The sequence below is a fragment of the Penicillium brevicompactum genome (assembly GCF_028827555.1).
Source record: "Penicillium brevicompactum strain IBT 35665 chromosome Unknown utg000005l_segment0_segment0, whole genome shotgun sequence".
NCBI lineage: Eukaryota > Fungi > Ascomycota > Eurotiomycetes > Eurotiales > Aspergillaceae > Penicillium > Penicillium brevicompactum.
The window spans coordinates 3,877,492-3,900,219 of NW_026623208.1; the positions used below are offsets into that span (position 1 = coordinate 3,877,492).

General features: G+C 50.4%; 10 protein-coding genes across 10 annotated transcripts; 3 read left to right on the plus strand and 7 right to left on the minus strand.

The window, feature by feature from the left end:
• Window positions 1-422: 422 nt before the first annotated feature.
• Window positions 423-2,878, plus strand: N7506_007322 (elongation factor G; the record flags this gene model as incomplete). Its single annotated transcript, XM_056956615.1, has 3 exons — window positions 423-622; window positions 672-783; window positions 845-2,878. The coding sequence occupies 3 exons, from the start codon at window positions 423-425 to the stop codon at window positions 2,876-2,878; spliced, it is 2,346 nt and encodes a 781-aa protein (XP_056810949.1).
• A 639-nt stretch (window positions 2,879-3,517) lies between these two features.
• N7506_007323 (uncharacterized protein) lies at window positions 3,518-4,606 on the minus strand (the record flags this gene model as incomplete). Its single annotated transcript, XM_056956616.1, has 1 exon — window positions 3,518-4,606. The coding sequence occupies one exon, from the start codon at window positions 4,604-4,606 to the stop codon at window positions 3,518-3,520; it is 1,089 nt and encodes a 362-aa protein (XP_056810950.1).
• A 748-nt stretch (window positions 4,607-5,354) lies between these two features.
• On the minus strand, window positions 5,355-8,918 carry N7506_007324 (uncharacterized protein; the record flags this gene model as incomplete). The annotated part of the gene is made up of 1 exon (XM_056956617.1): window positions 5,355-8,918. The coding sequence occupies one exon, from the start codon at window positions 8,916-8,918 to the stop codon at window positions 5,355-5,357; it is 3,564 nt and encodes a 1,187-aa protein (XP_056810951.1).
• A 781-nt stretch (window positions 8,919-9,699) lies between these two features.
• N7506_007325 (P-loop containing nucleoside triphosphate hydrolase protein) lies at window positions 9,700-10,626 on the plus strand (the record flags this gene model as incomplete). The annotated part of the gene is made up of 1 exon (XM_056956618.1): window positions 9,700-10,626. The coding sequence occupies one exon, from the start codon at window positions 9,700-9,702 to the stop codon at window positions 10,624-10,626; it is 927 nt and encodes a 308-aa protein (XP_056810952.1).
• Window positions 10,627-10,842: 216 nt separating this feature from the next.
• Window positions 10,843-11,991, plus strand: N7506_007326 (uncharacterized protein; the record flags this gene model as incomplete). The annotated part of the gene is made up of 1 exon (XM_056956619.1): window positions 10,843-11,991. The coding sequence occupies one exon, from the start codon at window positions 10,843-10,845 to the stop codon at window positions 11,989-11,991; it is 1,149 nt and encodes a 382-aa protein (XP_056810953.1).
• A 361-nt stretch (window positions 11,992-12,352) lies between these two features.
• N7506_007327 (uncharacterized protein) lies at window positions 12,353-14,428 on the minus strand (the record flags this gene model as incomplete). The annotated part of the gene is made up of 1 exon (XM_056956620.1): window positions 12,353-14,428. The coding sequence occupies one exon, from the start codon at window positions 14,426-14,428 to the stop codon at window positions 12,353-12,355; it is 2,076 nt and encodes a 691-aa protein (XP_056810954.1).
• A 1,463-nt stretch (window positions 14,429-15,891) lies between these two features.
• N7506_007328 (uncharacterized protein) lies at window positions 15,892-16,263 on the minus strand (the record flags this gene model as incomplete). Its single annotated transcript, XM_056956621.1, has 2 exons — window positions 15,892-16,062; window positions 16,135-16,263. The coding sequence occupies 2 exons, from the start codon at window positions 16,261-16,263 to the stop codon at window positions 15,892-15,894; spliced, it is 300 nt and encodes a 99-aa protein (XP_056810955.1).
• Window positions 16,264-16,797: 534 nt separating this feature from the next.
• On the minus strand, window positions 16,798-18,633 carry N7506_007329 (phosphotransferase family protein; the record flags this gene model as incomplete). The annotated part of the gene is made up of 1 exon (XM_056956622.1): window positions 16,798-18,633. One exon carries the CDS (start codon window positions 18,631-18,633, stop codon window positions 16,798-16,800), a length of 1,836 nt encoding a protein of 611 aa, XP_056810956.1.
• A 358-nt stretch (window positions 18,634-18,991) lies between these two features.
• On the minus strand, window positions 18,992-21,046 carry N7506_007330 (uncharacterized protein; the record flags this gene model as incomplete). The annotated part of the gene is made up of 1 exon (XM_056956623.1): window positions 18,992-21,046. The coding sequence occupies one exon, from the start codon at window positions 21,044-21,046 to the stop codon at window positions 18,992-18,994; it is 2,055 nt and encodes a 684-aa protein (XP_056810957.1).
• Window positions 21,047-21,904: 858 nt separating this feature from the next.
• On the minus strand, window positions 21,905-22,555 carry N7506_007331 (histidine phosphatase family protein; the record flags this gene model as incomplete). Its single annotated transcript, XM_056956624.1, has 1 exon — window positions 21,905-22,555. One exon carries the CDS (start codon window positions 22,553-22,555, stop codon window positions 21,905-21,907), a length of 651 nt encoding a protein of 216 aa, XP_056810958.1.
• Window positions 22,556-22,728: the final 173 nt, after the last annotated feature.

The window sequence follows — 22,728 nt, forward strand, 5'->3', positions numbered from 1 at the left end:
GAGGGGTTGGCGGCACACTTTTTGCATTCTTTCAAATACTGAAGTGGTTGGATACCACGGCGCTTGTGTCTTTATTCTTGTATATTAGTATCGCAGTCAGGTTTATTGAGCCTCGATGTTTCAATTCAACTCTATGATCTCCATTGGAATCTATGCCACTTTTGGCCTTGTATGGGTGTTACTGTGTCCAATCCGTACTGCGCCTTTTTACACCTACCCAGCAGCCTTGCTTTAACCCAGAACAATCCCCAATACTGAGTCTGAAGGTATTATTCAAGCCTCTTAAGAAAAACAGCCAATTGTAATGTATCGACTCTGATGGGCCGATGGTCACGTGTCGCGTACCTGGCCCCGAACTTTTTTTTCGGAGACAAACATTCAGTCCGCGTTGATACCAATCCAGGCCTGAGTGGATCATAAACATGTGGTCTCCTTCTCTTGCACGACTCCAATCTCGTGCGGTCTCTGGTCTGACCAGATCAGCCCGTTTCCAACCCCAGAACCTACTGCGCCAGCGATGCGCCTCGACGGCTCTCCGATCCTCCGCGGCTGCGCCGGCTTATCAGTCAAAACTGGGACAATGGGATCAACGGCGCAATGCCTCTGCTGCGGCTTCTGCTGTGTATGTTATCGGAATGCAATTCTTGTTCTGGTTTCTAACAATCTCATAGTCTCGAGGCTGCTAAGGCTAACCCCGATGGCTTGTCCCAAGCCGCCATTATTGACAACTTGGACCCCGTTGAGGCCGCTCGTCTGGACAAGTGCCGCAACATTGGTATCGCGGTATGTTTTCTAATTGCTGTCCATTGTCTTTTGATTATGTCTAATGAATGCTCCTGTGCAGGCCCACATCGACAGCGGAAAGACCACATGTACCGAGCGAGTCCTTTTCTACACTGGTCGCATCAAGGCCATCCACGAAGTCCGCGGGCGTGACAGTGTCGGTGCCAAAATGGACTCCATGGATCTGGAGCGTGAGAAGGGTATCACCATTCAGTCCGCAGCTACCTTCTGCGACTGGGTGAAGAAGGACAAGGAGGGTGTTGATCAGAAGTACCACCTGAACTTGATTGATACCCCTGGTCACATTGATTTCACCATCGAGGTCGAGAGAGCGCTGCGCGTTCTTGACGGTGCTGTCATGATCTTGTGTGCCGTCTCTGGTGTTCAGTCCCAGACGATTACCGTCGATCGCCAAATGCGCCGCTACAACGTTCCCCGTATCTCATTTGTGAACAAGATGGATCGTATGGGTGCCAACCCCTTCAAGGCTGTTGATCAGATCAACACCAAGTTGAAGATTCCCGCGGCTGCTGTTCAGGTTCCTATTGGTGCTGAGGACGAGTTCGAAGGTGTCGTTGATCTGATTCGCATGAAGGCCCTGTACAACGTCGGTGCCAGTGGTGAGGACATCATGGTCAAGGATGAGATCCCTGAGAAGGTCAAGGCTCTTGCTGAGGAGCGCCGCAGCATGCTTATTGAGACTCTTGCCGATGTTGATGATGAGATCGCCGAGATGTTCTTGGACGAAATTGTTCCCAGCGAGGATCAAATCCGTGCGGCCATCCGTCGCTCCACCATTGGATTGAAGTTCACTCCTGTGTTCATGGGATCTGCTCTGGCCAACAAGTCTGTGCAGCCTATGTTGGACGGTGTCATCGACTTCCTGCCCAACCCCTCCGAAGTCGAGAACCTGGCTCTTGATCAGAAGCGCGACGAGGCTTCTGTCAAGCTTGTTCCTTACAACTCCCTTCCCTTCGTCGGTCTGGCCTTCAAGCTCGAAGAGAGCAACTTTGGTCAATTGACCTACATCCGTGTATACCAGGGTACCCTCCGCAAGGGCTCCAACGTCTTCAATGCTCGTAACAACAAGAAGGTCAAGGTCCCTCGTATTGTGCGTATGCACTCCAACGAGATGGAGGAAGTCAGCGAGATTGGCGCTGGTGAGATCTGTGCCGTGTTCGGTATTGAGTGTGCGTCCGGCGATACCTTCACCGACGGACAGCTCGGCTACAGCATGTCGTCCATGTTCGTTCCCGAGCCCGTCATTTCGCTCTCCATTAAGCCCAAGCAGAGCAAGGATGGTGCCAACTTCTCCAAGGCCATGGCCCGTTTCCAGAGAGAGGACCCTACCTTCCGCGTGACCTACGATAACGAGAGTGACCAGACCATTATCTCCGGTATGGGTGAACTGCACCTCGATATTTACGTTGAGCGTATGCGCCGTGAGTACCGCGTCGACTGCGAGACCGGTCAGCCCCAGGTCGCTTACCGTGAGACCATTGGTGAACGCGTTGAGTTCGACCACTTGCTCAAGAAGCAGTCTGGTGGACCTGGTGAGTATGCCCGTGTCATGGGATGGATGGAGCCCACCGGTGTCCTCGAGGAGAACAAGTTCGAACAGCAAGTTGTCGGTGGCAGTATCTCCGAGAAGTTCTTGTTCGCCTGTGAAAAGGGATTCAACCTGTCCTGTGAAAAGGGTCCTCTTATCGGCCACAAGGTTTTGGGAACTCGCATGGTCATCAACGATGGTGCTACCCACATGACTGATTCCTCTGAAATGTCCTTCAAGAACGCCACCCAGCAGGCGTTCCGCAAGGCTTTCGCTGAGAGCCAGCCCTCTGTCCTGGAGCCCCTCATGAAGACAGTCGTGACTGCCCCTACTGAGTTCCAGGGTGATGTCATCGGTCTGCTTAACAAGCGCGGTGCTACTATCAACGACACCGAGACCGGTGTTGACGAGTTCACTATCTACGCTGACTGCAGTCTGAACGGCATGTTCGGCTTCAGTACTAACCTGCGCGCTGCTACTCAGGGCAAGGGTGAATACACCATGGAGTTCAGCCACTACGAGAAGGCTCCTCCTCAGATGCAGTAAGTTTTAAACAGCCCCCTTCCATGTCTATATCAATGCTAATCGGCTTTCTCCATTGTAGAAAGGAACTCATCGCCAAGCACCTCAAGGCTCTGGCTGACCGCCACAAGAAATAAACGACAAATTCCCCCAACTATGTAATAACAACCCCTCCCGACACCTGAAGATTCCAACCAGGCGGCGCCTGGTCTTGGTCTTTGTTCAATATACGAAGCAGCAGATTCTTGGGTCGAATCCCTTTTATCAAGGAGATCCCCTCACTGCTTCCTTTCCCATTTCTCAACCCTCCTGTACTATTTATGCATGGCATCACATTTGTGCCTTTCTGGGACCTGTATTTCAAGATTAAGATACTACTTTCTACTCTCCTGTCTGAAAAATTAGACCGTTCCATACATTCTAGCCATCTTCTCAACTCATGTATAGCAATACCAATGCACAAAACTACAATGCTTATGGAATTACAGGAGACCATGATCAAAAGCACGCGTTTATTTCAAGGACCTAAGCATGCTGCAAATGCGACATTGACAAAATGAGAGACGAAACACGAAACATAACCTAAAAAACGTTACCTCGAACACCCCGAGGTCATGCACGATATATGACCAGATGGCGACTAACTGGAAGAAATTAGCCACCTCACTTCTGAGCATCGCGTTCTCGATCCAGACGGAAGTTTCTCGACTTCTTCATTCTCCTCAGGCCAGGACGGCGTGCACCGCTCTCAGTAAAATACTTCGAAGCACCGCCATCCGAAACAAACCGAGGGAGAGAACTGATGACATCTACAGCAGGCTTTGGGTCTGACGAGGATGCCCGATTCCTGTCCTGTACACTGTTAGCAGGATTAACCATACCTGGCTTCGTATCTGGGGCGAAGCGAATCTTCTTCTCTCCCTCGACCTTGAAAGTCCGCACATTTACCTCTGGAACCGGAGAAGGGCAAATGAGTTCCGAGAGAGACGGAAGAGCATCGCCCAGAGACTCGGTTGCGAAGGGATCTGGCTCAGAAACTGTGCCTTCTAGTCCCTTTGCATTCTCTCGAAGCTGGGTGTACACATCCGCATGATCGTCGGCGTGAATGGCAAAGCGATGGAATGTGTGGATGATGGGCATGTTCGTCATGCCAATTCCGCTGAATACAGTGGGGATAGAACTCTCATCTTCGGGGTTATCACCCAGCGTGTCCATGAGCTCTTCCAACTTATCCTCGCTGAGTTGATCTAGGAACGTGTGCCAGCGAGGATCCGCGCGCTCTGAGACAGGGAGCAGGGACTTGGTTCCAGACCCTGGCTTGGGAACAGCCTTCTGGTCCCAAAGTGGCTTGCCTGTTTTGTCGTGGATCTGATACAAGTACATCGCTCGACGGCCAACTTGAGCGGCGGTCTTGTCCGCTCGTACTAGGGCGGTTAGCTCATAGCCTAGATGATAGTCCCTTTCATAAAGGAGGTTGACAAGGAATGCACCGATTGCCTCGCTGGGAATCTCATCGGCGGTCCAGGTTCTGAGACAAGTACGGAGGTGTTGGATGGATCGAAGGTCCCAGGTGATGGCACGCTGTCTGTCACGAACCTCGCGGATCACTTCGATGGGTTTGTCTGCCATGAAGGAAATGAACAGTGTGTGTGATCCCCAATGGCTTGTGCTGGCTATCTTGTGTGCGAGAGCTGATGATATAGAGGTTCCTGGTTTGAAAAGGTCAGTGTAGGGCTGCTTGCTTGAAGACATATTGTTGGAATAGCTACCTTGGGTAGTTTGAGGCTTGGCTAGATATAACAGGAGGGAGCAAAGTTCGAGTCAGATGGTTGTCAGATGAGACTGTTGTGTTTGAAACTGGAGATGGCCGGGGTAAGGCGGGTTTATATACTCTCCATGGCTTCAAATGTTGGATCTCGCACGATGAGGAACTTCTAAGGTTCTTGGAACCAGAATTGCCTATTAATCCATGGATGCGAAAGCACAAAAGGGAAAGATCGACAAAAACACTGAAATCTTTGATCATATTCGTCTAAGGCATTGTTTCCTGGCATTGTGCAGGGTAGTCCAAACCTTGGAAGTAGGGCACAAAGAACAAAGGACCTGTTCTGCCGTGGCATTCATTCAAGTAATGGTTTTTTTTAAACCCATACCCATACCCACGCGCTATGTGGTCTTTGCAGTCAAACATGGCCAAGCAGAAGTTATAGTCCCGTTGTATATTAGAAATGGTAAAGCCGATGTATGTACAATTCACAGCCAACAAGTAAGAACAAGATGAGTGAAGAAACGCTCCATTAAATCATGTATGATGGGCCAAAAAAAAAAGAGACCAAAAAGGAGATTAAAAAGAGAACACTGGGCCGCGGAAAATGTATAGGGGAAGGGTATATGCGCGCCAACAGAGGCAATAGGGTTTTTTTGGGGAAGAAAAAGTAGAGGAAGAAGGGGAGAGACCTGGAGCGGCAGGATAGACAATGAAGGAGACCAAATGGCCTGCTTACAGCCACAAAACCCAGCGTACACCGGAAAAGAAACCTCGGAAAACACCACGCACAAGCTTGAAGGCCATGACAATCAGCCACACCCACCAAAGCATAGCGACGAGAGCCCATTCCAGAACCATGAAACCAGTTCGGCGAATCCATCTCAAGCGGCGGCGACGCTTGCGAACACCCTTGTCCAGAGCATCACTGAGCTGCTTGACAGCGAGAGTGCTCGTAGTGTTGAGCTGAACGCACATGTCCTCGGCATCATTTGCGGTAGCCCTCATACGAGGAGCAAGTGATTGGTTTACCAGTGTCTCCAGCTGCTTGATCTGAGATCGGAGAGGCGATGATGTAGTGCTGGAGAATTGATGCATGGATTGTTGGAATGAATATTGGGTCATTTCAAACCGATGGAGCAGATTTTGAGCAGCGAGATCAAACTCATTGATGCGCGTCACTTTGGGTATAGATGGACTTGATCCTAAAGAGTTCTGAAGCCAGTGTGGAGCTGGTTCACGAGTTGTGTGGGCTCTCCGTGTTATTTCACGGGCTTTGATGCCCGATGACAAAAGCAGAGCCCGTGTGCGCTCGATTTCGGATTTCGCAGGTATCCCGGTGTCAGTCAGGGTATGAAGACTGCGACCGGAAATACTCCAAGCGCGACTCGCGCCCGAGAGCCCGGAGCGTCTCCCCTCGGGTGAGATTCCAGGTGATGCCCGAGCTTTGGCGAGTCCAGTGACAGGAGGCCGTGTCAGGCTGAAGGGAACGGAAGGGTCTTTGATCTCGTGGCGCTTCTGGCGCACTGTTTGCAGAGAAGGACTGAAATCCAGTGTCTTACTGCGCGGGAAAGCAAACTTCTTGGAAGGCTCACGGGTATCATACTTTCGTGAAGGGGTCTGTTGTTCGCGAGACTGATTGAATTTGCCCTGGTCAGAAGTCAAATATCGCTCATCCTGTCGCAGAGGCGAGGTGAAACTCGGCAATGAGGAAACATAGTTCCGTGATGAGTTCTTCTCGGATTCCCTAGTTTTCTTGTCACTTCTAGGTTCCTCATCTGAATCACTATCATCGGAAGCAAAGGTAGTGGCAGATGAGGACTTGCGAGATTCGGGATCTGCGTCTTTTTTCAAAATGAGGTCTCCGACTTTAGACACCTCATTACCCACAATCTCTGCAATCCGACCAGGGCCCTTGAATATCCCCCGTAGCTTTGATTCGGCAAGATGAGCGCTCTTGCGGGATCGGTGTCCGTCTGTCCGGCTGCCTTCTGGCGTGGCCTGTTCATCTTGATGGGATGGGTAGACGGCATCAGGAAGAGGGCTTGGCTCAAGCCTAGGAGTGCCTTCATGCCAACCGGGAGAAAGCGGGGGTACATGATGTAGAGCCTCAGGGGCTGCGACATCATCTTCACGTTCTCGATATGCCTGTTTACTTTTGCTCCGCTCGTGGCGCGAGACGATCTTGTGGCGCAACCTTTTCTTCGTGGGCGAGGGTGACCGACTAGAGGGGGGCGACAAATTCACCGCTATACTGGGGAAGTAGCCGACATGGACCGGAGAATTGGGCGCTGTACTGTCCATTCCCTCCACCGACATTCGAGGATCGAATCGGCCATCCGTACTGCCTGCCGATGAAACCGAAGCCCTTCTGTGCTTGAAATTTTGCGCCGTGTTGAGTGCCAATGGCTCAGATGGCTGAGGTGTCCTTCCCCGATCAGGCTCGGCGTGCCGGATAGCAGGGGATTTGGCGCGAGATATCCGAGAGCTTGAAGATTGTGCATGGTCTACAAATCGCTGGACATGCTCGCGGAGGTGCTCGCGGGACATGCGGGGCCTTTCATCAAGAGAAGGCCGTGATTCCGAGCTTGAAGAGCTCGAAACACTGCCAGAGCGCATTTTGACTTTATCCCATCGGGACGGTTTCCTGGCGCTGGAGCCGCTCCGACTGCGCAGGCTGTGAGAATGACTTCGTAACCGATGTCTGTGTCGCCCACGGCCCACGCTTTTGAATTCATGCGCCATCGCAGGATGAGTGCTCGAAAGAGATGTTCGTGGTGAAGAGTTTACCTCGCCACGGTCTCCCACTTCTGTTGAAAGGCGTTGCTTATATGGGGTCGCAGAATCATCACGCGTGTTCAAGATGACCAATTCTGTAGGATCAGGGTATAGTTTGAAGCCATCTTTGTCAACCACTTTTGTCTTATTGGTACCCTCTTCGAGCCACGCAGCATCGGCCAAAAGCTCTGCGGGAGACATTGTCCAATCAATTCTGGGCCGACGCGCTTTCGTGCTGCTAGTTCGGCTGACACGTCGCAAGCTCGCCGGGGGTGAGGTAGCCATCGTGTTCATGTCTTCATGCTCTCCAATAAATGAATGGCGGAGACCTTGCTTGAGAGGTGGCAACTTCAAGCAATCGAATTGATCGTGTTCGGGTTGGCTGTATTTTTGCTCGACGGCATCAATCCAATGATGGACCCTTTCCGCGTCGTGCCACCCTTCGGCGTCTGCATCAATAGTACATTTCTCACGATACCTGACCTTCCGATTCCGAATCGTTTGAAGCGGGTTGTAGCCGCGATAACGATGCTGAGACCTTGAAGACTCTGTCGATCCATCCTTGACTGTCTCTCGAAGTGGGGGTAGTAGAGGAAGGAGCCGCATATATTCATGAAAGAGATCAAAATGATTGCGAGCTTTTTGAGCCCGGATCAAGGTACTCTCGGAGAAATCGTATGCTCTTTGGTCCTCAACCGCACCGGGAGGCAGCAAATCTACAACAGATGACTGTTCTATGGTCGGTAGCGTCCCCTGCGACATGCGGTCACCGGGAATTTGTGTAAAATTGCGATATGCCGAGTCACGTTGAAAATTCCCTGCTCGTGGAGGATGCGCATAGCTATCTGCTGGCGGAGCAGCAGGTTGAGAAACAGATATTGGCCTCCGGCCAGGACCTGGAGGGATGCCGGAAGCTGTTCTCCTTCGAGATTCGTTCAGATTCAACGCAAGGTTGACAATTTGGAGTGAGTCCCGATCAAGGCCCGGGGTTGGCTGCTCAGCGCTATCCTTGTGCACCTCGGGCTGCGAGGAATTTCTAGAGGGCTGCTTATCGGAGGGCGTAGATGCTTGTCGAGCATTGGTCGGGCTCGTCTTCTCTGCATCTACCGGCTCGGAAGCATTGTGTTTGTGTCGGCTCCACGGAAATCGAGAGCGTTTCTTGGGAACCACGATTTCCGGCTCTGGGACACGGCGCTTTTCCTGGGCTGGTTCCGATGGACGAGGGCGGTGCAGGCTCATTCTTGAGCCCCTCGAGCTGGGAAACGAGTCAAGCAAGAATCCACCAGAGCTTTGGGCCCTCCTCTGAGTTTGTGTCCTTCTGTCTCCGTCACGAGAACCGCTGCCCAATGTAGTACCCTCCAGTTCCCCGCTTGGTCGGCCATCGTTCGTTTGTGGCGTGGTTGGCTGACCTGTGTCTCCATCGGATCGGAGATATGGTGAGCTGTTTCCAAGTGACCGGTTTTGGGTTCCCTCATAAGACGTCGAGGATCGTGTCGGAGGTTCGTTCGGTTGTTGCGACATTGCCGCGGAAAGGGCAATAGTGCTAGATGGTCGCGCTCGACGGAAGGACGGACATTATTTGGCCAGAAACAAGCATGGATGCGATGCGCCGGGTAAGCAGGGGGTTTCGACCTTGGGACAGAAGATAATCAAATTGATTGCCTGATTCACTTTGCACGACGTAACATCCCCAGTGTAGATCGGGATGCGCGTCAGCCTGTCTTACGTAATCACTTTATTCATCCTGTCCTCATACAAAAGGGATCTTTTGTCCAGTAAAAGGATGCCATATGACCATTTCTTGGTTATTGCTTATGACAATATGACTAGCCCAAGCTAATCGAGGGCTGTTTCCTTTCTCCGACAGCGTGTTATTCGAACAATGACTCAAATTCTGGACTAGACACAACCCTTGGAAGCCTCCACAAGAACTGGCCAAAGCAAAAGAGGCATACTGCTGTATGCATCTCTCACTGAATACGAGTGCATGTCATGGCACAAGATTCGGGTTCAGCCCCTGGAGCAGCCGCGAAGCGAATTCGAAAACATAGAGGGCACTGCTCCAGTAAGAGCCGCACCAAAACCCGGGAGTAAGCGCGTAGCGCGAGGTCAGCAGGAATGAGGCCAAGCTCAGCCTCTCAGTCGAACTTCCACTGTGACAAACCGGCCAGATTGACGACTAGCATGTTTCTAACGCGATGACTTCAGTGTGCTTTGGCCACGACAACTCGGGCATCCAGGTAGGAATCAACCATGGCCCGATATATGTTGGCAAAGACTTCCCCTCTGAGCAACCGAAGTCATGCAGTCCGATGTCAACCGGCTGAAGATTGCCAATAGGCGGGATGTCGGTGCCAGTATATTTGCCCTCGTCTATGACTGGCTCCAAAGCAACGAGAAGTGGATGGTGATTCTGGACAATCTGGACGACGATGGGTTTCTCCATGAGCGCCGATCACCCAGTCTTGATGGCCAGAAAGCAGACCGAAGCAGCGCTGCGGAGCGCCCGCTTGTGTCATTCCTACCTCGGGGCTCAAAGGGAACAATGATTATCACCACTAGAAGCAGAGATTCCGCGTTGAGAATTGTCGATCACAACAAGTTGATCGAGGTCCTTCCGATGGACACGCCGAACGCCGTAGCGCTCCTGCGTACGAAGTTGCAACTACCAGCCGAAGGAATGGACCTCAAGAGGCTGGCTAAAGCGCTTGACCACATGCCACTAGCGATTGTGCAAGCAGCAGCATATATCAGACGCAGGTCACCTCGATACTCGGTCCCTCGTTTTCTCCATGAGTTCGAAGGGAGCGATGAAAAAGGCTCAAAGCTCCTGTGCTATGAAGCTGGTCATTCCCAGCGAGATAGAGACGCTACAAACCCCATCTTACTTAGTTGGCAGATGTCTTTTGATCATATCCAGAAGCTCAGAAGCTCAGCAGCAAGTCTACTATCCCTGATGAGCTTTTTTGACCGCAACGGAATTTCGGAAAATTTTCTTCGACTGCCATCACAAGTTGCTGCTTGGCCTCACGATCATGCAGATAAAGCCCTAGGTTCAGCCGAGCACGCTGAAGCAGAATACAATGCGGCTCTAGGATTCAGCGACGACGTTGCTCTCTTGAAAGACTTCTCTTTCATTTCTATCCACCAGAATACGCATGTGCTGATGATGCATCGACTTGGTCAATTAAACGACACGCCAATGGCTAGAGAACCGCGGGGAAGGTGAGAAATGGAGGGAAACCTTTTTCAGACTCTTGTCTGCCAAGCTCCAATTCGGAGGCCTCAAACACTGGACTGAATACCTCTCTCTCTCTCCCCGCACCTCAAATCAGCTTCAGCGCAAAGACCGCACTCGAGTACATGCCTGCAAGAGTGGGCGTCGCTACCCAACTGGGGTGCTATTTGCCTGAGAGGAAAAGGCTTCTTCACGGATGCAAACAGAATGGCAACCGCATCCCTCGATACGCGACAACTGTTGTTAGGCACAGCACACCCTGACACCCTTCAAAGTATGTGTACTCTTGCCTCCACGTATTGGGAAGCGAAACGATGGAAAGAAGCAGAGGAATTGCAGCTGCAACTACTAGAGATTCGCAAAAGAACTCTCGACGAAACGCATCCGGATGTAATAAGAAGCATGTCCACTCTCGCATTCGTATATTGGTTGAAAGACCGATGGCAAGAAGCGACCGCATTGCAAGTGCAAGTGGTAGAGCTTCGCCAAATGGTGCTTGGCGTGGATCACCCTACAACACTAAGTTCTATCCACATTCTCGCGTCTATGTATCGGGAGCAAGGTCAATTTCAACATTGTGAGCGACTGTTGAAGGACGTGCTGAGTACCCAAGAGAAAATTCTCGGGGTAGAGCACGAAAGTACATTCAATAGCATAACCAGCCTTGCGATCACGTATCGGGAGCTGGGCCAGTTGAATGACTTCGAGATTATACTTGCACAAGCCCTAGAGATAAAGACAAATGTCCTAGGCAGAGAGCACCCCGATACACTGAGCAGCATGGTTGACCTAGCAATGACATACCAGAGTCTAGGCCAACTTCAGCGCTCTGAAGAATTATTGACACGGGCACTCACGGTTCATCAGGAGGTTCTTGGGACCGAGCATCCTCGCACGATTAGAAACATGGCCACTCTTTTGTTCGTATATCGAGACCAGGGCCATTTTGAAGGGGCAGAGAATCTGGCAGTCCGAGTGCTTCAACGTCACAAAAGAGTGCATGGAGAGGAGCATCGTGATACATTGGAAGCTATGTTGGATCTCGCACTGATGTACCAGCATCGCGGCCGATGGAAAGAGGCTGCCATTCTACAGGCACAATCGCTCGAACTTGGCATCAAAATCCACGGGCCAGACAACCCAAAAACATTGAAAATCATGGCCGAGTCTGCGCTGCTCTGGAAAGAGCAGGGTGAGTCAATAAGGGCCTTTGACATCTTGAGCGAGTGTGTAGCAACGCAAACACGCGTCTTGGGATCAAATCATCCAGAAACCAAGGATAATTGTGATATTCTGACGCGATGGCAGTTGGAGAGCCTGGAAATTGATACAAATGAAGCAGATTCACATTCATAATCTTACATCCTGGTTGAATTATGTACACAACGATAGAAGAATTTTGAATGGCAATGAATAGACCACGATGATTCCAAAGCTCTATGCTCTCACACTGAAGCCTGTTGATATGTGGAAGGTACCTAAAATTGAAGACACCCTGCGCTGAGAGAAACATGACTGGAATCTCCCTGTTAGCACGGCAAGTGTAGCAAGGGTCTTGGTACGAAGCGAACAGTATTACAAGCGAGATACCCACATCCTGGAGGGTACAAGACTGATAGGTGAGAAGAAGGAGTCGTCATTCATCATAAGTTCCAAGCCAACTTGAACCGTGACACTGATCCCAAAAGTCATGCTCATGCTCGCATATACACGTAAGCTAATCTACCTGAATCAAGTCCTCATCCCCACCGATGGCAGCCCCTCGGGAATTTGATCGCTCATTCACAGGAGCATATGTGGGATGCGCCTTCTTCATATGCTGATTGAGATTCCAAGTGCGCGAGAAGCCTTTCGTGTGTCGACTACAAGCCTCCAAAGGACAGACGATATCGAATTTGCGATGAGCTCCCTTTCCACGACCCGGTCTGGACCTTCCACGCTCTTTGGTTGGGGGAGGCGGGTTGGTATCCGCGGCGGCTTCGGGCTCCGGGGATGATGAATCGGAAGGAGGAACAATTGCGGGTGTTTTCGCTTGCTTTGAGCGGTTTTTGTATTTTTTCGGTGTAGCTCGCGACTCAGGCTGAAGATTGGGACTTTGTTCGAGTGACGCCCGGGACGCGGGTTGTGGTGTTGCTGGTGCCGATTCATCGTCCAAGTCGCTCTCCGTGTAAGTGTATACCCACTGGCCATTGTTGTTGCGCTTCTTTTTCACGCGACCTTCAGCCATTGTGTGGAATTCCATATCCTCGCCGAAGAGATCAGCGCAGCGCTTCGAGGCACGCATCACGGCTGCCGATGGCAGGTCCATCATTGATGCTAGACCCAAAACCTCACTCCAGTCGCGCAATTGCATTCTGCCCGATTTGTTTTGCTGGTCCTCCTGGCTCTCGACAGACTCGGGGGATTGACTTCGTGCTGGAGATAAATCTGGTGGAACCTCTTCTTCCTGAGTTGGTTGATTTGGTCCTCTCATTGCTTGTGCGATCATTTCTTCGACGGACTGTTGATGTAGAAAGGAGCCGTCCTGCGTGGGTTTCCGACCACGGGATCGACTTCTACTCTCATCGGTTCTCTCCTGTGGACGTTCGTTGCTGTCGTCGCCATCGTCGTCGCCGTCATCCTCATCGGAATCCCAGTCGTAAAACTCCTCGTCGGATATCTCGTCGTCTGTTCTTTCATCGTGCTCGGATCCCTCCTCGAATTTTCGACCTTTCATAGCGCAATGAAGGCCGTATAGCAGCTTGTCTATTTGGGTAATGACATTGCGCGCTAGCGGACGGAGTTGCTTCGCTGATTTGCCGTCATCTGCTTGAATAGTTGGTCGCAGGACGATTGTGCTCAGCGGCCTTCCATACTCCTTTTTCTCAAGTTCCTCGGCCATCATGTCATCCTTGTCACCGATTCTCTTGTCCAAGTCACTTTTAACATCCTCGTAATCCCATTCTCGGGCTCGATATTTGTTTTTGGCAGCCCCGAGAATGAACGCCGTGATAGATTCTTCAAGGTCCGCGCTGGGTCGAGGGTCTGGTGCCATACGAATAGACCCATTTTGGTCCATGCGGTTGTGAAGTAATTCGCCCAGACGTGGAACTTGAGACGCAGGCATAGGCCATGCAGTCCAACGCTTGGGCAACTCGATTGTGCTCTCTTCATTGGTCTCTGGGTGCTTTTGGTGAGAGTCGCGCAATCGTCTGCGAACCATGTGCGCATTGTACAGGTGAGCCCCAAGATCTCTTGACCGTTCAGTTATCAAGGCGGTGCATGCGCCGATGTCATCAGCATTGTATCTTCGCCATGTGCTTGCGGCGCCCTGGAATAGGTTTGGCCGCTCTGTTCCCGGTGGTAGGTCCAAGCCCCGGTCAACCACGTAACGGATCGGCTCTGGCGCCGGCTTTGGTGAAGTCGCGCCGACTGCAGCAGGTGGACTAGACTGCATGATTTGAGAGCTCAGATTGCGTCTTGAGGTGCTTCGACCCCGACGCGGGCTGCTCCGAACGTTCTCATCATTGGAATCGTAATCAGACGTCAGTGGTCGGTCGTTTAGGAGTATGTCATGATCTTCTTCGACCTCGTCCGGGGCTTCATCCATGATATCGGACTCATGTATGGGACCTAATGGGACATATTTCGCAGAGTGACTCCTAGCTAGAGAAGGTCTTGATCGCTCTGGTTGCGAAGAGGGTTGCAGATCAACATCGCTGCTTGGCCCGCCAAACAATGATTTGGGTACCTGCGCAGAGTCGGGCGGGAGGAAATCAGAGCCCGGCACATGACTTTCGGAGAAGGAAGACATTTTCTAGTCACCCGTGGGTCATCTGTGATGTTGCGCACGAGGTGGTCGAGACCAGCGGAGCGCAAATGTTACATGGGGAGAAATAATCAAGGCCGGAGATTGGAGTTCAATTCAATGAAGCATCATACGCGTTCGAGACATCTGCAAGCGCTCTGTTCCAATTCAACTTCAAAAATCGAACTTACGGTGCCGGGGATGCTTTGTTGAATGTTGGACAGGTCAAAAAATGTCAATCAGTCACGTGCCCGATATACACGTTCCAAAATTGCGTTGCCAAGGCCCACGCTAGACCCAAAAAGGTAATACATTGAGGATATAGATCGTCCCTTCTGTCCACGGGTAGGTTGACTCCAGGGGTGTGTATTTCTCAATGTATCTGGTCCCTTCAATAAATGTTTATTCTTTATCATTTTCGTGCATCCTCGAGCTCCAATGTTTCTACTCCAAGAACCATTTGAGCAATAAATGGCAACCGAATAAAGGATCCATTAGAATGGTCGGCTTCCTGAGATAAATTCTTGATCACTTCCTTATCACTCCTTGATCAATTCACGTCATTATCACTTCATTTCACTTTAATTCGTGAGTACTTTACTTTATTTCTGGAAGCCAATCCACGGCTATCCGACAATAGGGCTATTCCAGTCATTCTTCGCATTGAATCGTCAATTCTATAATGAAAACAGAGTAGTAGGAGGTCCAATGCTTATACGAATCAACTGATCCCCATTATAAATCCCTCCCGAGGTCATTTGCTGTTCGACCCTTAGTCAAAGCTTCCTTTACTCGACCAATCATGATGACTCGACGATCAATTGGAAGGACAGCCTAAAAGACAGTGAAAAGACAGTGAAAAGACAGTGAAAAGACAGTGAAAAGACAGTGAAAAGACAGTGAAAAGACAGTGAAAAGACAGTGAAAAGACAGTGAAAAGACAGTGAAAAGACAGTGAAAAGACAGTGAAAAAGAGGGTCCGAAGTTGATGATAGCTCTCCTCCGCTACCAATCAAAATATGAGATTAAGTCAATACATAACTACTCCTTTTTATAAGCAACTTTTATCGTCCTATTTGGCCGCAAGTGAGCGCGGCACTGAGGCTTGTTACCGCGATACACGCGGTCCAGGGCTGGGTTGCCAAGACCCGCACACGCTAGACCCGTAATGGTAGTATACATCGGAGTGGCCTCACTACAAATTGGTAACAGGAAGCTTGAAAAGAGATAGAAGACATCTACTCGGATGCCATTGAAGTAAGAAATATCTGGGTAACCTCCACTCTCGCCATCATCACAATAGCCGCCTTCCTCTATCGAGGTACCCTCCTTTGTCCATAACGATCACTTCTTCCACATCGAAGCACCCGTCGCGTCACCCGTAGCTGTATTTATGTTAGCTGATATGCTCCCAGACATATGAAAGACTCGGGTGTTTCGACTGAGGCAACTCTCATAGTGGGATCGAATTAGAAGCTAGCAATCAACGCCTTTTTGATTTCGGCGGGGGTAAGCGGGTTGTCAACCGGCACGAAAGCAGAGGCGACGATGCTTCCACGAGCTTGGGCGGCAGAAGTCACGCTGATGGTGTTGCTAACCATGACTCGCAGAATGTTGCACTTAGGCAGGTTGGTAGTGAGCTAGGAATGGAAGGTTAGTATGCTTCTCATCAGTGCAGTGCATTCGCCAGGGCTTTGGAAGCTGATACATACACCCAGATTCTGCAGGTAATAGTCACGAGTGGTGTGAACCTTTCCCGCAGTGTCAGAAAAGCCCAGGAGCTTTTCGTCAGGGATCGACTCAATAAAGTCGGTAAAGATGATTCGTAGCTTGCTACTCATGATGGAAGATTTGATGAAAGGTTCAGTAGTTTGAAGATTTGCAGATAGACGAAGTTGCAAGAGAGAGAGAGAGAGCGATAGAGAGAAAGAGAGCAAGAGAGCAAGAGAGCAAGAGAGCAAGAGAGCAAGAGAGCAAGAGAGCAAGAGAGCAAGAGAGCAAGAGAGCAAGAGAGCAAGAGAGCAAGAGAGCAAGAGAGCAAGAGAGCAAGAGAGCAAGAGAGCAAGAGAGAGGGAAGTGAAGAGAAGGCAAGGCTGTCACCCCCAATGGTCTGAAGATTCTGCAGCAATTATCTACTACTATTTCAATTGACAATCTACGAAGTGATGGATTACATTGTTCAAGCTTTAGACATAAATGCAATACAGAAATTCGGTAGAGACCCTACAGTGGATATAGGAGGTGGATTGTGCTGATCAGATTAAACTTTAATACCAATGTGGGAATCTATGAGCTAAGCTACCATTGTCAATTAATGGACAGAAAGGTCTTGTAGAATTACCCCGAAAAAATGTAACTGCATCGGTTGGTCTAAGTCACATGTAACTCGCCCACCATCTTTCTTGGAGGCTCTGCAAATTAGCCTTGCCATCGCCGAGATCTGTAATCCAGGATTCAATAGCACTCAGGCCGAACACGTCGTCACAGTGTGTCACCGCAAGATCAAAGTCTTTCAAAGTCTGCGCCTGATCGAAAAGATCCACCCACGGCTTGGCCACTCGATTCATCTCTTCCATGAATAATTTGCGGAGGACGGTCGTCTCATACTCATCCAAGTCTTCAAAGTACATCTCAGACAGACTCCCATCAGCTTCAGGAGAATAGGTCGCTGGATCGGGCTTCGAGAATCGTGGGGAACTTTTGAGCCTCAAGAATTCAGGATAATCACAAACCCTCCATGAAGGCACCAAGGAAACGAATTCCCAATCAATGACACCAGTCATCTCCCCTCCGTCGCCAACGAGAATGTTGTTCCGTGAGAGATCGTCGTGGAAAATGACCGACGGCCGGGAATCATCCTGCATCTGCTGCATGCGAGGAAGCAGGGTACCGAGCTTTTCCATCCTCTTCAAAGTGTTTTCGCCGTCTATCTTGTCGCATTCCTCGAGTCGACTAAGCTCACCAACTGAAAGTCGCTTGACTACTGGTTCGAACTCATTTCGGATGATCGCCAGGCGAGCAGTGATCCAGTGCTGACTTGAGTCAAATGGACCTCGAGGAATTTGTTGCTGGAGATGAGGGCCCCAGAAGAATGGAATGGAAACAATCCGATCCACGCCACTCAAAGAACGCTTCGAAGGACCATCGCTGGGCCAGTCTGAAGCACCATCTGTGCTGTACTGCAATGAGTTGAGGGTGTTGTTATCTTTGATTGGAACTTGAGGGGATGGACGCCCTGGAGTGGGGATAGTATCGCAACTCCAAGAAGGCTCATATAAGCTTCCGATTCCCTCGAATTTGTGTTGAAACAGGGCGGCCTGGGCTTGTGCAAGTTGACGGACCATGCGCTCCTTCGCTTCCCACGGAAGATCTCTCCAAACTTCACGACAAGGCTTCCCTGGCATCTTTTCCATTAAGATCCACTCAAAACGAATGGGATTGTCCCGGGATGACTGATAGGCGAAGACTTCCGGGACTGGAAGGTTTGTGGTTTTGCGGACAAATCTCATAGTTGCGACTTCACTCTCGGTTTTGTACCACGGGTCCACGGGCAATGCGACTTTCATGACAAACTCCTTTCCATCAACGGTGGCAGTGTAGATTTTGTTAAATGCTCCTTGGCCAAGAAATTCAATCTTGACTGTGCTTGCTGGGTAGAGATACTGCACTGTCTGTTTGATGGCTTCCATGTCAGGCTCTCTGGTCCACTTGGGTACGAGACTTCCGCAAAAGCCGGCTGGTGACCACTCAAGCCCCTCTTGGCTGAAGTCCGAGTTTGTAGTATTGGTTGTCTCGTTGTGAAGCTTGTGGTCTTGCTTCTGGGTGGCTGCATCAGGCTCCACATTGCCAGGAGGGTTGGTGACAGGGGCCTCGTCACTGGTCTCGCTGAGCTGCAGAGGAGAAGACCCAGGGGAATCCTCATCAACAACAAGAGCAGTGGTTGGAATGTTGGCCTCTGTGTCGGTGGACTGGTGCGGAGTTTCAGTATCAGACTCCATGATAATTGAATCAGTAGGAGTGGAGGTTTCGCTGTCGATATCAGTGTGTTGCTTCGGAGTGGCTGGATCGTGATCCACATCGATGGGCTGGTAGATCTCAGCAATAGAGTGGCATTTCTCGTTTTGTGGGGGTTGAGTGATGGTAATGGGTGGCGAGGGAATGCTGTATGCATCACCCCCAGCCGGACAAGAGATAAGTTTCATAACGGTCATAGTGACAAGATCAGTGGAGAAGTTTGGAAGGAAAGGGGATGAAAGCAGAGATGGAGAGAGGGAGAGAGGAAGAGGAAGAAAAGGAAAGAAGAGAGAGGAAGTAGGGACCAAAGGCATCAAACCTTACTGCCCGCCATCGCCCAAATCCAGCTTATGTTAATTTTAAAGCTCACTGATTTACCTACAGCAGACAATGACTACTTTCTGTGATAAATGTGTATTCAATAAACTTGAGTCGATTCACAAATTACCATTTTGATTGAGAGATATGTAAAGTGCAAGTGTCTATCCAAAGATTGGCAAACTGATAGATATCAGAGAAGAAAGTCAGACAAAATGAACCCCGACATATCCACCCTCAGAAACCCTCATTTGGAATGAAAAGGGGCATAGAGTCTTCCCAAATAGAATTTGTCAAAGGCCGTTTGTTGGAACCGTCCGAGTCCATGATCATGATCTGACTGTAGGGCTGAAACGTGTTATCGTACAAGGGACATTCATACTGAAAGCCGTACATTCCTGTTGACCACATAATCTTGCCATCCTGTCGCCAAACAGCATGGGCATCATTAGCACCGCTGCTGGTGAGAACGCGCAGATCGGAGCCGTCAGCGTGGATGGTGCAGATCTCGTAGTTGGTTGGGTCCGTCTTGCGCGTGAACAAGATGAGGGTTCCATCTGGCGAGAATGCAGGGAAGTTATCCCAGCCTCTTGTTAGTTGAGTGATTTCTCTGGTCTCAAGGTCGATGAGACGCAGACCGGTTTGCGTCTTGTTACCGAACTTGGATGTCTCAGGGCCCCAGACTCGGTACACAACCTTCTTGCCATCGTGAGAAAAACTGGGGAAGCCGGTGTTCAACTGATCACCTCCGCTGAGGGTGTCATTACTCGTGGTAAGAATATCGGAGTAGCTGCCGTTTTCTGTCGCTCGCACAACCCAGCCTCCCCCATTTCCTCGCTCTTCAAACCAAGTGCCGACTCCAAAAACGAGCCATTCCCCATCTGGAGACCAGCTGGGGCTGTATGCACCGGCGAAGCTGTTTCGAACCTGCTCGGGGTGCACATAGTCTGTGAGACTAGGGTCGTAGACGAGGGAAATGTTCTTTCCTTCTCGGTTGAAGGTCACAATAGACGAGTTGCCAAGGAACTTGTCGGTGACTACAATCCTCCCCTTGGAAGAAATCTGCGGCAGAACATCCGTGAAACGGTAGTCCCATTCAGAGTCCCAGCTATAAAGCTTTTTAAAAAGCGGACGAATTGCCCAAGTGACCTTTTCGTACACAACATAATTTCCATCTGGAGACCATGAGGGAGAAGAAACATAAGTGCGGGAGTGGCCGCTATTGGTGAGATATGAACTGCGCTTGGTGAGATAGAAACCGCGGTTTGTACCACCCTTGAGAAAATACCCAATGGTATCATTTGTGACGTACTGAGGGATTATTTTAACACCCGGGCCGCAGACTTCGGTGCGACGGTCCTCACCGTCAAGTCCAATGGAGACAATGGTTGTATTCGCAGATGCCATCAGCTCAGGCCGACGTGAGATCCACGTTTCTTCACGAGTCATCTCGTAAAACACGATTCGTGTTCCATCTGGGGACCATTTTGGAGATCCCAGACAATAGCCCGGACGGTGGGCTACTCGGCGCAGATCTGACCCATCGGGACGAATCACGTATACACTCAGTTCCTGCGTGTGCTCCCATCCCGCGAGGCCAAGGTATGTGGGAGATCCGTGCCCATCCCAGGGGGTGTTGCGGTCTGATGAAAACGCAATCCATTCGCCGTCGGGCGACCAAGAAGGGCGAAAATGGCCAGCCATCATGGTGTCACTCGGGCGGTTGGTGATGGTATCGGTGATATTCCATTCGGCACCGGTATCAAGATCTTTGACCCAGATGTTGGCCTTGTAGCTGTTTGCCGTTGAGACGTATGCAGCTAAAGATCCATTGGGTGATAAAACGACACTGTCTTCCATTGCCGGGGACTCGAGGATAGGCTGGAGATCAGAGCCATCGGGGCGTACTCGATAAATATCGGAATTCCCGTCGCCGTTGCGTTCACCTGTGAATGTGATCCATTCGCCATCTGGAGAAAAAGTGGCATGATACTCATATATAGGCTCTTCCAGCAGCTCGTGTTCGTCTGAGCCGTCTGCATTGGCAATGTAGAGTTTTGAAGTCCCAGGACTGATGCGGTTCATCAGAAATATGCCTTTGTTGCCTGATGCGGTTTTATCTCCAGTTGAAAAGTCACTTGCTCCGGAGTCTGATGGCAAGACGTCACTCTTCTTGTATAAATGTGGAATATCCTGCTCATAAGCCGTGGGCGCAGCATCTCGCAGGCGAGGGCATGCTGCGAAGGTAGGGACAACAAAAAATCCCACGAGAGAGAAGATGATAACATGCATGTTGAGTAGAGATTATGGTAGACAAAAAAAGAGGCAACACGCCGCTGGTCTCATCCCAGAAGCCCGAGTTCTGCGTAGATTTAAAGTACAACGTGGTACTGTCTTCTGGGTTTTGAGATATTTTCTTCGACCCTAGTTGAATCTGATTTCCGTACCTGTATGCCTCGGGGGCTGGTACTTCAAGTCTCTCGTGGTTCCCTGCACATTTGAAGAAGCTTAACAATACCCAATTTTGCGTTGTACGGAGATCTAGCTGGGGGCCTTGTTCTAAGTTTCCAACAAGGCTTCGCGCCAAAACTTTGGAGTCATGGGTGACATATGTGACCTAATTTGACCAGAGAACCCCATCTCCAAATCCTCGAGCCAGGATTGCCTTGTAAGAAGTGCTCGGGAAGTATCGAAGAGGCGCTGCTCCGGAAAATCAAGTTGCCCAATAGCTCGCCGACTAATTGTGTAATTGTTGTTGACCCCAGACATTGAGTAAATATTCTTGATCTCCTACAAGGATCTTGGCTCCGTCTGGCTTTTGTTGTGCTTGTTTATAAATTGTGTGACATTCTCACAGGTGTACGGTTGACTTTTGCTTTAGCAATGCAACTCGAACTGCCCACCGGATATGTTCCGTCTATATGATTTAAATAGGATTCAGCTCTGGACTCTTTGTCTCAGGCCTGGAGGAGGTCTGGATGCTCTGAAGTGTTTCGATTGGTCATCCAATACCGGGGCAGCATGAGACGTAGACCTGCCTCGATGGTCGGAAATAAAATCCAACAGCACGTGCCTGCATTGCTGGTACCATGTTACCAGGACGAGCAACAGAGATTCTCCTCGGCTCGCTTTCAATCTGGTTTGCGGTGATTATTCAGATGATTCGATGATGATGCCAGAACTTTGATTGAAGGTTACCATAAAGGTTCTCCATCGCGCCTGGCCAATCTCTATCCGGTCATCACCACTCACGAACCTCAAAAATCCACCGTGTGTAACTACAACGATGTCCGGTCGATTGGTGCCCGCAAGTCGTTGGAAATGCTCTTTCAACTGACGCTGAATTCTTGCACCGCGCAATCTCAAACTCTCAGGATCAGCGGCATATAGGCCTTTCTTCTCTGGGAAGGTGTCATCCAGCTGCATAGTTTCCCAGGGGAGATCGTGGAATTCGGAGCGCAGGATCGCGATCTCCGAACCGGTGTCGCATGGTCGGGCAGAATGGGCTTGGACTTCGGGCTCAAGCACCAGCTGGGCACCGTTTGGGACCCCCGCGCCAGAGCCTGGTGCGTAAAAGCTCTGATCGGTGGAGTTCTGAAACCCCAAAAGAGCTGTGTTGAGTGTGCGTCGCAGCGGAGATGCCAACACAAGACCGACGTCGTCATGGTATGGAAAGTCTTGACATAAGCTCTGAGACTGTGCAACACCCCTGGCTGTCAATGGCGGATCGAGTATAGTTGTATCATGAGCTAAGTTGTGAGTTCCTTCCGCATGGCGAACGAGGTGTAAACGGAAAGACATTGTCGACGGGGATTGGCTCTTTGATTCGCGTCCGGCTGAGCAGAAGAGAATGACAAGTAGAACGCCCCAAAAAAGGGGCGAACGGCCACCTCTTGCGACCCGATCAGCAAATTGCATCTTTCGTGTGAAGCTTGCGTATACTGCCCTAAAGCTTATATCCGAGCTGGATCGGC